This window comes from Acanthisitta chloris, unplaced genomic scaffold (assembly GCF_000695815.1).
Source record: "Acanthisitta chloris isolate BGI_N310 unplaced genomic scaffold, ASM69581v1 scaffold19133, whole genome shotgun sequence".
Taxonomy (NCBI): Eukaryota; Metazoa; Chordata; class Aves; order Passeriformes; family Acanthisittidae; genus Acanthisitta; species Acanthisitta chloris.
The window spans coordinates 7,244-20,842 of NW_008665621.1; the positions used below are offsets into that span (position 1 = coordinate 7,244).

The 13,599-nt window shown below is 37.2% G+C and overlaps 1 protein-coding gene across 1 annotated transcript; it reads right to left on the reverse strand.

Moving 5' to 3' along the window:
* Window positions 1-2,539: 2,539 nt before the first annotated feature.
* Window positions 2,540-13,114, reverse strand: FRS2 (fibroblast growth factor receptor substrate 2). The gene is made up of 6 exons (XM_009071826.1): window positions 13,009-13,114; window positions 10,418-10,509; window positions 8,403-8,589; window positions 5,232-5,390; window positions 4,196-4,359; window positions 2,540-3,894 (listed from the first exon to the last, which is right to left on the reverse strand). Exons 2-6 carry the CDS (start codon window positions 10,481-10,483, stop codon window positions 2,944-2,946), a joined length of 1,527 nt encoding a protein of 508 aa, XP_009070074.1. The 5' UTR covers window positions 10,484-10,509; window positions 13,009-13,114; the 3' UTR covers window positions 2,540-2,943.
* Window positions 13,115-13,599: the final 485 nt, after the last annotated feature.

Sequence of the window (13,599 nt, forward strand, 5' to 3'; positions counted from 1 at the left end):
TAAAGGTAGAGCTGATGGAGAGGCTACCGTTTTTTACAGGACCTAGTTTATGTAAACTTAACATGCCTCATTTACTAAAGAAAATGGTTACATATTTGTAGTTTCTCAGTCTGTACACCTGTGGGCCCAAAATAAATATGATCTAAATACCATGAAGAGATTTCAGCTGAAAACTGAATCCTAGATTACAGACACTAAATCTAACATCACAGCCTTTAAAAGAAACTGAATTGAAAAAAAATATTTACCAAGTCTCAAAGGGTAAAGTGCATTGCAACTGCATCTACTTCAAGGGGCAGAAAATAAGGAATGCTAAAGATGAGTAACAGGGACTACCTAGTATGTTTGCCATGTTCACGAAACAAGAAAGCATTATCCCACCTGTAAAATGGAAGAGGTTAAAAAAGTAGTCCTGAAAAAAATATGTGGTCAGACTTAAGGCTACAGAAAGTTGAAATTTCAGTATGTGAAATTCTGGGAACAAGAGCAAAGAAAACATTGTGAAACTTGCAACAACAGAAAAAAATTACTCAGACCATCATTTTAATCTGAGACTATTCAGGATAAATGCATAAGACAGTGCACTGGAACTATGGAGGGATATGGCTGGTTGTTGGAATTTCAGCAGGTCACTTAGAATGTACCCAAAGCCTCTGTTTCCCTATTTGAAAATTAAGAATATCACTTGCCTGCCTCACAATTGTCTTTTAAGGGTCCAATTGATTAGTGTTTCTGAAACACCCAAACTATACAGATGAGGACCAAATATTTCTAGGCAGCTAGCTCGTCAAACACATTTGCCTCCAAATGCGATGCTTTAGTTCAGCTCACAAATTTCAGTGAGCTATATGCTAAGAACAAGAATCACACCAGTATCATTAACCCAGTATTTTGCAATACATGGTAATTTCTCTTCAGTACAGACTAAGACTGATCTATAGCATAAGGTGAGGCAATGGCAAAGATGTGAGGGAGCACTTACACTGAAGACCTGTAAAATGCCTAGCTCTAGGCAGTCATTACCTTCTTGAGTACCAAGGTCTCCCCACAAGTCAACAAGTCTACCACAGGAGTATGCAGAGGCTGACTGTGAAATTATTAGTGAGGGTTTGTTTTAAAATCTCATTTAAGTTCCTCATAATGTCTCAATGACTCCCACCTTTTACTTCTGCAAATTATGTTATTTACGCATCTGATGGTTCAATAACATATAGTCTGTAAAGGATGATGAAAGTCAGAGTAAAAAGGTTGCCTAATACCACCTAATGGTGTGGCAAGACACTTGTCTTTCAGGTGCTGTTACTGCTGCCACTACTAAATGAGAGAAGACTGAAGAAAAAGGTTAGAGGAAAAGAAATATATACGAATTTAAAAGACTGAAAAGAATTGTAGTTTGCTTTTTATAAAACTTCAATTCAAATATTGCATGAAGACCCTTAATGCTTTTTCAGATCTCCAAATGGCTTTTCTTGCATGTTTTTCCTCACAGTTCAAGAGTTATTTTACATCATACCAGTTCACACAAGTGTCAGTTCCTTTGCAATCACAGGCTCAAGAGCAATCTCTTCTGCTGCTAGTACCAAGGTGCACCTGCAATACTGCCAGAATTCTAATATTATTCAGAGTATTAATAAACAAAACAAAAACTTCTAAGGGTGCATCTGGCGTATTCAACAAACAACATTCTGCCTGGATGTACCTGTAAGACTGAGCAGCCATCACTGTAACCAAATTCACCAACTGCAAAAGGAAAAGAAGTATGCTCGCATTTAATACTACCTTCAGATAATTTACTACATATCTTTCTAAATTATACTATCACCTATGGATGCACATTGCTAGAATGTACAATTTTCTATAAAGAACTATGAAGTCCAGTACCCTGCCTCCCGTGTAACCTGTGTTTGATGCTTTAGAGGAAGACAATAACTGCATAATAAACCTTTCCAGTTGTGCAATAATGCATGCGCTGGAGAGCTGGGATATTTCTGTCAGGCATAAAAAAGTAGAACACTGGACAAAGACAACCACTTGACCTTCAAGAGTCTTTCTTTGTCAAATGCAGAGAGTAAGACAAACATATACGACCCTGAACAATAATTAAAGCTATGTACAACATTTTGACTTTCAAAACAAGACATTATGGAACACATAAAAAAGAAACACACAAATGCAAAGAAAGGAAGGCACACTGAACTAAGAAATGACAAGAGAGCCTTAATTCATACAGCCCATCTGTGAATTCCTTCACAAAAGCCCCCAAAAACCCAACTCTAATTTTGTCAAATTTCACAGGGAATTTGATATGCCACTTGGAATTCTATCCTGCAGAAGGAGCTTAAGGCTGGGTTTAGATGTGATTATAGCTCTGATCAGCAAACATCATTGTGACTGACCTCTCAAATATCACACAAGTTAAGAAAACTGTCAGGAATTAGAGGCCTTCTTGCCCACAGACAAAAAAGGTGTAGTGTTTATATCTCTTGAGATGAACCAATATTTCTTGTGTGTGTCAAACTGAGTGAATCAACGCATTACAGAATGTAAGATATGTATACTGGAAGATTAGGTTTACCTGCTAAAAATGCACATATCAAGAGGCTTTAAAAAGTGTTATAAATGCCATTAATGAGTATAGGCACCAGACCAGAATATTTAATAAATTCAAAACCTGCATGTCACTCAGACTCTAATCAATTAAAGAGGCACTGTGAAAGGTGGTGATGCTGCTATGCAGTAATTACTTCTACTGTAGAATGAAATAGTGTTACCTAAATGAATACTTGCTCTACATTAATTCCCTTTAGTTAGACAAGTACATGAAGTATGCAGAAAAAGTTCTATAAGTCTATAAAAGGCGTTAGTGTTAAGAAATGCAAAGTACTCGCATCTTCAATTTTATAAACTTCACAAAAGGTGCAAATGATTTAATGCTTCCCAGGCTCACATAGGCAGGTCAGTACTGTTATGTCTAGTTTTCCTAGAAGTACCATCATCTCGGGGCAGTGCTTTTTGCAAGCTTGACATAGCAGCAGTTCTTTCAATGTCTATCACAGCATACAGCTCTGTGCGCCTGGTTGGAGTTTGCGGAAGTGGAGTGGTTGGGGTTTTTGGAGTCTGAGGGTTATCAGAGTCACTACCACCTTCCAAGTCAACCTGTATATAGTTGAGCTGCCTGTGTTCTAAACTCGGACGCCTAATGTCAAAGTTAAAGACTGTTGGGGTACAGTCCCGACGTCGTGTAAATTCTACTTTATGAGCACTTGCTGGTACTGTTACATTCTCTGTATTGACATAATTATGCATTAGATCTAGGTTATTGTGGTAGCCATTCAGAGACGGGGTCTTTGGTCCTAAACTGTCATCTTCATCTCTACTCAGCTTGCGAGCTTCCCAGACAGGAGGCAAGGATGGCAGGTTCTCATAGTTCAACAGCGCAGTTCTCCTCTGAGCAGAGTTGTTAATGTTCTGGGTGTCTGAGGTACTGGTTGATGTCAAACGACCTCTCCTGACCCCTGAGGCACTAGGGATTTGTAACCTATTTATATTTTCATAGACCAATTTATTACCAGATGATGTTTCTCTACGTTCATCACTGTCGTACCCAGTGTCCCATTCAGTGTTGTTTGTGCTGCTGCCGCTAACTTGATCTCTCCCAAGTTGCTCCAGTTTCTCTCTTTCCATTAACTGCCTTTGAACAGGTGTTGGTCCTAAAACAAACTTGACTCCTTCAGGCTCCAGGAGAACCTGAGCATCTCTGTCATCAGTACACATCTGATCTTCTTTCACTTTAGTTGTTTCAGGGTTTGAAAGCTTTGATTCCAGCGGCACATGCACACTTGATCGATTTTTTCTTTCCTCTTGTACCCCAGTAGTGTTGACGTAAGTGTGCACCTTTTAAAAGGATAAGAAAATTTGTGTTTAAAATAATTACTGAAATTTTGGAAAAGAGTATAATTCAAATACATACTTTCTATATCTTTATTCATATATAAATATTAATTCCTCAGCAAGCTATCCAACAAAGTATCATTTTAAAAAGGCAAAGCAAACACTTTTCTGATGCAGTTAAAATATGGTAGAAACACATTACGCCTAATGCCAAAAAAAGCAAACGAAAGCCTAGAAAACAATCATTAGAAAAATATAAAGTAATGTAGAACTTAAATTGTATGAGGGGAAAAAGGCCACCCACTTGCTCCTCTGCTACAAGTAAAGGATGTGTTGATTCTTCACCGACAGAGGGGAGGCGTGCGCTGCCGACAGAAGGATGTCTGCTGGAAGGATGTGATGAAGCATCTCCAAAGGATGGGTATCTGGGATAGCCGTTAGGTAAACTTTGTGCATTGAACCCAGGAGCTGATTCAATTAAAAAACAAGCAAAACCATATTAAAATAGAACATTTTACTGTATATGAGTAAGGTGGTTTATATCTTGATTTTCAATTTTCAAAAGAGAAATTAACATATGTAAAACAGTATTAAATATTCAGAAGGCTCAATTTTGCTTGGAGGAAGGAGAGGGAAAGCAAATTGCAGAGAATAGTATCCCAGTACTTACTGGGAAACATATCTGCATCAACCACTGAAATCTGGGCATACTACACACCTTAATCCTGCCAGTACACTCCCTATCCAACTTCTCTTTCTGCCATTAACATGTCTCCCTGACAAACAAAGATTTATTTACTTAAGCTTCAATTTCTCTGAGGTTATCAATAACATGGAATTCCTAGTTTCAAATATCAAGCCATCTGCCTGAGATTACCTGAAATCTTCTGCTATTTGGAAAGGACTTCACTCTCCAAGCCCACTGAAGATAGATTTTACCTTTATCCCTCCAACAAAAAGGTGGAACATTGCCCAACATTAACATTTCTCAGAAACACTACAGGTAAAACATGTTGACACACTATAAAGCAATTCAACTGGTGTATTCCTCAGTATTCATAAGAACAGTGCTTCAGTGAAGCAGTGCTCTTATGCAGCAACTAAGTTCACAAAACTTATTTCTTAAAGCTGAAGAACTTTACTATGGCAGTTTTGCTCCCAAGACTTTGGGATCGCGAAAGAGGATTCTACCTCAAGAGAGAATGCATTAGTGGTAATTAACCTCTTAGCTTTAAATTAGTTTTCTTTTTAATTACTTAAAGATTAAAGGCAAATTAAATGTTACTTTCAAGTACCACATTACATTCTGGTATGTCATCTGACAGTATAACCATACTTACTGGTAGGTGTTCGAGGGGTTCTTGGAACTTCCAGCTCGGTTTGATGATTATTCCTTTCTACTACTGGTTCTTCTACCACATTTATGCTATTATTCTGCATTATCTCTTGCAACATGTTAAATAGCTCTTCTGCCCGGGCACATTTAAAGGCAAAGATTCCTATAAATACACCAAAAAAAGCCAACCTTTAGCTAAGAAAGATGACTTATAATGCATATAACTTTCAAGAAATAGAAAGGGAATCCACGTAATGAATACCTGTTAAAGAAGCAAAAATGTTATAAATTTTTTATTGCACTGAAACACACAAAATTACTGTGAGAACTTTTAAAATGGTTGTCTAATAGAAGAATAAGATTCCCATGCATCAAACATTAAATTAGAACAGAAAACTGATTCAGTTAAGAGCAAAACTAAGTTTTGAGTGCTAAATAAGGGAAGAAAAAAATTACAAGTTTTTTTTTCTTTTTTAAGGTGATAAAAAGGATACCTGTTAAATAAATACATTTTTAACAAAAAACACTATATCAAACTACTGTGGTGCTAAAAGGTCGTATTTCCTAAATTCTTTAAAATTACCATAAAAATAAGATACCTGCACAACAGAAAAGGATTTAAACACTGGGTAAAAGTTTAGTTTAAGAAGATTAAAATGAAAAGCTAGTAAGACAAACTGTGTGAAACGGACAGTAACAAACTAATTGTTTCAGGCTAAAGGATAGACATAGAACACAAAGTTAGCAGCAATACCATGTTTTTTGCCTGTGTATTGTGCCACTTTGCCTTTGAACAGCAGGGAGCATCCCAACTTACCCTCACCAGCAAAGGCGCAGCTTTGGATTATTCTTCCATTGAAAGCATGAAGTTAAAGTTGACATGCTTGTTAAACGTGGGTGCAGGTGCTCATTTTTTTAAAGTGAGTATTACAATCTTAAAACACTCTTTACTAGAAACTACCTACCTATGTAGCTACTTCTCTGAGTGCAGTTATGTGAATATGCTGGTAATTACTATCATAATATATTTATATGGGGGCACAGAAGTGTGACAGATCAGAACTACCAGAAATGCTCCACATGGCAGAAGTTCACAAAAACTCAGGTGGGAATATACCAAACGGGCTTAGAGGAATAATGCTCAGTGATTAATATTCAGCTGGTGCACTGAATAAACTTTATGCTTGCAACACTGCAACTATAGAGCTTCTACAACTATATTTCCCCAAGCCACGGTCCAGCTCAAGTACAAGAGTCCACACTGAATATTTTGTGTATTTCTGAAAATTCACATTGCATACTTAAATCTTAATGGACAAATACCAGAATTTGAAAAAATAGAGGTTCACAAGCTGTAACAAGCTCCCGATACGTTTTTGGAAAATTCAGCTGCCTTTAAATATATCTGCACTAAATACAATGTGAACTGTCACGCAACATGGTGACACACCAGCTCCTCTAAGATTTCTATCCTCAATTATGCATTAGCTGTGTTCCCAAAACATGTCTTCAAGGTTTTTAATACCTAGCACAACCTCAATGTTTCAACATCTGTGCATTCTGACAACTTATCAGTAGATAGTATTGGAGATTAAAGGGAAAATACAAACAAGGATACCAACTAATGCAAGAAGTTGCTAGGCAGTACTCAGGGAATTCTCAAATTGAAAAGCCTTCAGTCATCCCACAAAGCAAAGATGAAGTTTTGCAACTGTGCCCACAAAACCCAGGGTAGGTCTCAAGAACAATGCTCCACTGCAAACTGGCAGCAGAGAGCATTTTCTGCCAGATTTCTTTTTTCTCAATATTCACAGTATTTAATATTATGTAAGCAAGGCAAGAAACAAAAGAGGGAGGAAAGGGCTGCTGCTTACACAGCCTGCCCTATTCTCTATTAAAAAAACAGAAATTAGGAGGAAAGTAGAGGAGTCAATTAGACTCAGAGAAAAATTTTGCAGACTTGCTAATAGGCTGTGGAAAAGAACCTTCAAATCAGTATATTCAATTAAATTTTATTAGTATTTATTTTCAATGTTTAGAGTAAGCAGTAAATTAAACCTGTGAAAATCAATTAAAATTATTATCTTCAAAAGAAAGCTTATTACGTTCATTTTAGAATTCTGAAAATTTAGTTCAGTATGGAGTATATTGTGACATTTGAAAACATCTCCATTTCTCATTAGGAGATGAACTGAGAATACCTTCTAAACTCCTAAAAAACAAGAAACTTGTCTTCTGTCTGGACAATTAAGACTGACAATGAATTGACAATGAAGGTTTATTTAAGATCAAGTCCTTTCACCTTCCTGATCCTTTTACAGTGAAATTTAAAAAACAAAAATTGTAATTTCTAGATAGTATTATCAATAAAAACCCACTAGTAAATGCTAAAAATCTGTAAAAAAATTGCAACTTAATTTCACAACCTATGAATACCTAAGAATTCCAACTACACACAGCTACCTCACCGTAGAGGTTGAGACCTCAACTGAAACAGCTATTCCCTCAAGGACTGCTGCAGTAAAGAGAGAGAGAAAAGCCTGAATCTTCTCACAGGAAGCCAACCTTGGCCAAGGCAGGCATGGTCTGGCAACTGGAAAGGTAACCATTTTTTCCAATGAAAACCACACAGAAAATAACTGAGCATAGGTGCAGTATATACACTTCACACAAAAACCTTTTAATATTTGAGAGTTATGTCATTATTCTTGATGAAAGTGGTATTTTCTTTAGGAATAGGATGAAACACAAGTCTGTTACTGAAGACAATAATAAGGTGGGGACATCCAGTTCATATCAGTGCTCCAGTCTTTTAAAATCTAAAAATTCTTTGAATTCTGAGGAGTATCCTCCTCAGTTCTAGATTCCACTGCCTCTTCCTAAAGTCAAGTCAACCTCTGAGACAGGAAAATTTCCCTGTCAAAACCACCTCCTAAGTTGACCAAAAGTATCCACACACAAGCATGAAGTGTTCCAGACCTACAATGCCAAAACCTATGTGCAACCCAAATCCTTATTTTACCAGAAAACCATTCCTCATGAGGCATGTTTTTTTCCAGAAACCACATTCACATATAAAACGATAGCCTTTATAACCCTTGCCAAAGGACTGGCAAGTATCTTCCAACACCAGATAAATTCCAAAAAAAACTTCATATACAAAATTTCTGCATACCTTGTCCAGTTTGACACCTTCGACCACTTTCAAAAGAGAAAAGATTTGAGTCATAGCCATAGCGACGGAGACAGAGGTAGTGCCATTTTACAGAGTCCCTCTTGCGGGTGTACAAAATTAGTTCTGTATCTGTAAGTTCCATTATGCCAGAACCCAGTTCATTACCATCATCATCCACATTAATAACCTAGAAAAAAATATTAGAAAGCATTAGATAAGTACTCTTTTGAGCAACAATACCACTTGTAATAATCTCAGTTCTTCACAGCTACACTCCATCTGTGCTGTCATGTTACAATCCTTGAGATAAAATTTTTAAAAACAAAACCTCACCAAACTAGTTCCTTTGCTCCCCCAACCCAGAATTAAAAAAATAGAGTAATACTAATTTAAAAGCAATACAAAGGAGACTGCCTAACACTGCTGTAAAATCGGAGGACAAATTTAAAGTAGGAGAGATGTGTAACTTCAATTTTTTTAAAACTGGCTTTATGTACATATTCTAGTATTTCCACATGGATAAGGCATACCTCAGATAATGGAAATCTTTCAGAGCCCCATTTCTAAAAAAAAATAAAATAAATATTTGCTTTGTCATTTAACCCCACTTACATTTGGGAAAAGGAATGAAAAAGGATAAGCGGCTCCAAGATTCTTCCTTCACGTACATGTGTAGATTTGCACTATGCTGAATCACCCAAAAGTGTTAGATTTTTGGCTGCCTTTTTTAAAGTCAACAAATAATTCAAATACCCTATGGTTATCTTGCATAAAAACACGTGTATAAAGCTTCAACGCTTTTTCTTTCTGTTTTGAAACCAGTTTTGAGGTCATCTGCATCCTTTATGGAATTTGGACAACATATATTTATCTCTGCATGTATTTTATCTAACAACACTGCTTTTAGAAGGATTCTTTCTTACTCAATAAAAAACGCTACCAAAAAAAGTCTTCCCTATGGAATTCATGCTACTCCTTAAAGAGGCACTTTCAACTTGAAACCTAGTCAATTGAAAAGAATTAAGAATAGTTTCATCTCCCACTGAGGCTTATGCCAACTTTCCACATTTTGCAAATTACATTCTTTCATCTTCTCCGCCTGCTGCTAAATCAGCAACCCACACCAAACAATAGAGAAATTCTACAAAGAGAAAATAGGAACTAGTTACACAAAGTGATGTCAAATGCACAAAAAGCACGGGAGCAGGAAAATATTTTATCCTTTAGCTTTCTGTACTGATAATATTAAACACTTCCAGAAATTCCCATGGCTTTAAAGCTCATTTCAGTGTTGCCCTAAGGCAACACATGAATCATTTTTCACTATGGAAGCATTACATTCCTTTGTAACTCACAGAGACAGTCTGGAGCACCGAAGGAAATCTGACTTGTGTGACTATGCAAAGGTATGTTTACTTAAAGTCACCGATTTCAGCAGCTTCACATTTAGCATGTTAAGCACATGAACAAGTGTTCACAAGCTTATAAATTCCAAAGATACGTAGGACAAAAGCACATTTGGAAATAAAATTGCTTCAAGTGAAGGACAACAGTTCTCAAAATGCTATAATCAGTAGTGACCTTCAAGCAAAAGCAGCAGTCCTAAAATTTTCCACTGCTGTCCCTGCATTCAGGTTCATAATCACACTTCTCCAATAGCTCTTCCCTTATGCTTACAACTCCCTTCATAACTTCCATAAATTCCTGGGGGCAACAACTCTTACTTGGACCCTGACACTCAAATGGAGATGAATCAAAAGCACAGGGCTGCTTCTCCTTCCTGAAGATCAAAGCTGTCCTAAAAAGCCTTACATATCTAGGGAATTCTTGTCACCGCTGTTAACAGAGAGTTTCTCAAAGAGGCAAGAGAAACCTGTAGCCACAGACACCTGCAACTGCAATGTTTTAACTGTTCAGAAATTTGCCCTCTATTTTCATTTCATTTTTTTCAAGCACATACCTACTTTGCAAGAAAGTAACAAAATAATTCACAGCATATCACATCGGTTGTGTACCTTGAACTTGTTTCGGTGGTTATCTGGGACAGTTTCTTTATCTGGACAGCTACAACAGCTACCCATGACTTCTTTAGAAGACCATCTGATCTCTAAAGGAAAAAAAAAACAATAACAAAACGATCATTTAGTTGAAGTACAAATAGAGTAACATCTACAAAGTAACTCAGGGTGAATTATTCTCTGAAGCTACAGTTCTTCTTTATGAACCCTGCAATTATAAGTAATAAAAAAAAAATCAACACAGATACTTGACATATAATAGTAAAGTTAGATTTGATGTTAAGTAGGAGCAACACTGAGCTGTAAAAGTCATACCAATAATTCAACTTGAGGTTACTACCAAACAGGCTCATTTGATTTGTCACCTTAATTCCCTTGGTAGCAGCTCAGGGGAAAACAAAACCCAACAACTTACTGAGTGTAATTCACTTCTCCTAAACCAGGGCCTTTACACAAGGCAACTACCTGGATTCCAGTTCTGTCTAAATGAGCACTCTCTGGGTGCTGAACACAGCTCTAGTGATGCCCATACCAGCCCTGGGCTGTAGGAGGTTACCAGGCACAAGCAACACCAAGAGCCTGCATGGCAATCCTGAGAGGCTGCCCTGGCTTGGGCAGTTCCAGGGTTGACTTGCAAGAGAAAGAGGTGTTGTTCCAGGCCTGGAGGCAGCTCTGTGCTGGCAGCCATGCACTGAGGCTCTGTGCTTCCACTTTTGAATACCTCCCATACAGCAATGTACATAAAACTATGTAATTAAAGTCAAGGGAAGCAAAAAAACCATATTCAACACAAACACTTTAATGCCTGGAGTTTTTTTATTTCTGTTAAGTCCCATTTGGATTAAATTGTGTTATACAGTCTACTTTGTTTGCTATGAAACAGTAAAACACTCAACTAACACAGAATAGCATAGCTAAATTAATTACACAAAAAAAATTTTGTATACATAGCAAAACTTCCACAAAACAGTATGATAAAATGTCCACAGAATTAAGTCTCACAGCTTGCTGCTTCTCCCTCTACCACCATGCAGAGAAGGGTAAGTCTCATACTTCTTAAATAAAAGAAAGTCAGAGAGAAGAAAACTTAAGCCATTTACATCTTTATATTGGACAAGAACTAAAATTTCCACTACACAAGTGAAAAATGGGCCAAAATCTTGGAAGATAGCTATTAAGAGGAGATATGACATTAGCAATGAAGAAGAAAGAAGACAGAATGGGTCAATAACTTTTTCCTGGCTGAAGGGGAAAATAAAAATCTCAGGTTGTCTTAAGAAAACCATGACTTGTTTTCTGGACAGGCATTCGTATTAGCATCCAGTGGTAGTATCCAAGCTGCACTTTAGTCAGCTGTGAAATAAGGTGCAAGGAACACAATAAAGAGCAGCTAACTCTTCTTCCCTTTTTGATCAGAAAATCTATTCAAAAGAGATACTGCTACCCTAGAGACTGTATAAATCTGCCACCCTGCAGAGGTGAAATGAAGACTTTACCAGAAAGTGTAACAACATGGGTTGGATCAATCCAGTCAGAAAGAGGCAGAGTGCCAGACATGTAGTCGAAATCACGGATTCTTGAATGTCATTTCTGGCCATAACATGAAAATATTCATTAATTTGAAAGAGCTTTTTTCCCAGCTCAGAATGAAACTGAGGGGTTGGTTGTTTACTTCTATTGCTGCAGAGAGAAGCTATGCTACACACAACAATCTAATTTTTTTTGCATAGTGAAGTTCTGAATTTTATTAATCAATCTGATCATTCTTTCAATTACAGACCATTTTTAACAATCTTCACACATACATCCCACTGTTATTTCAGCAACTCTTTCTTTTTCTTTATTATTTCCTCCTGTTTAGAAAGGGAGATACAGGTAACAACACCTATTACTGGTTTCCTGGCCTGGTACCCCCCAATGCCTCACTACAGCAATGTTCAGATGCTGGTCTTGTTAGCCTACTGCTGCTAACCTACTTACTCTGAGAATTCACTGCTATGAAGAGCAACAGGTGACAACAGCTGCAATGCAGATTAACAGTGAATATATAAATTTGCAGCAAAGGTTTTCAAAATCTGGTCCATACAGCAGTTATAGCTGCAGACACCTCTAGCAGCCTTCAGACACAGATGCATGAAATTAATAAAGCCCAGACTCAGACCTCCTGAAATGTTTTGACAAAGTGAAAACAGAACTAGATTGCTGCATGCTGTCAGTATCATGACTTTCTATATCTTCAGCATAAAATGACTGATTACATCTGTTGGAGGCAGGTATCTGCAAATCTAAAAAACCACTCCAAAACTTAACCGCAAAGTAGTTTGGGAAAAAAAAAAATCACTAGAGATGCTAGTAGAAAGCTGCAGTATATAAGGATGTATATGAAGTATAGCCTATCTCAAGAATGACAAACAAAGGGTATGTAACCAATAATCACACAAGCTCATTACATTGTCTCAAATATATTCTAATATTAATACTTCAGAAAACAAAGAACTACAAAGCTGCTTCAAAGGAGAGATATGAACCAAGGCTACGAGAAAGAAACTAAACAGCTAGGGAACTGGCAGAATTAAAAGATCACTCACCTAGATTTGGCCATTAATATTCCCAGCCTCTGCTGCAGCATCAGGGCTTCTGTCATGCTCAAAGTGTCATGCTGTCTTGTCACAGAACTAATCATTTGACCTACAACTAGAAGAGTAAATAAAAATGTCATTTGTCTTGTTTTTAAGATGCCAGTTGGTAAACAAAAAAAAAAACCAACCCCACTTTTAAAATTATTATTCTATCAGTATTATGTCAAATGAGGTATTAATGGCTCGGAGGTATCTTAAGCAATGTTTCAGACGAGACTGACCTTGTCTTTAGACAAGAGCTTCTCCAGCATTTCAGTGCCTAGATGGTTCTTGGAAGAAAACAATCTGGCATTCCTTTCTGCAGTACAGCCTGTCACACTGGGGACTCCATTCATTCTCCACTCACTGCCTACCCAAATTGGTGTGTGGAAATGATGGATGTGAAGCTCCTGTTATCCTCAGTACATACTGAACCAAACGGCAGCAAACAGAACAACACATACAACTTAATCTGTTTAACTCCCTCTTGCTTATCCTACTGAACAAATGATGACTTGTATGGCCAGCACATCACACTTTCTCTGCTTCCCTTATGATTCT

Excerpts from the sequence above, each read along its gene's own strand:
- FRS2 (XM_009071826.1), bottom strand. The coding sequence starts at position 10,483 with ATGGGTAGCTGTTGTAGCTGTCCAGATAAAGAAACTGTCCCAGATAAC. Across the intron at positions 8,590-10,417 it reads ACCACCGAAACAAGTTCAAG|GTTATTAATGTGGATGATGA; the intron begins GTACACAACCGA and ends ATTTTTTTCTAG. Across the intron at positions 3,895-4,195 it reads TACTTGTAGCAGAGGAGCAA|GTGCACACTTACGTCAACAC; the intron begins GTGGGTGGCCTT and ends TCCTTTTAAAAG.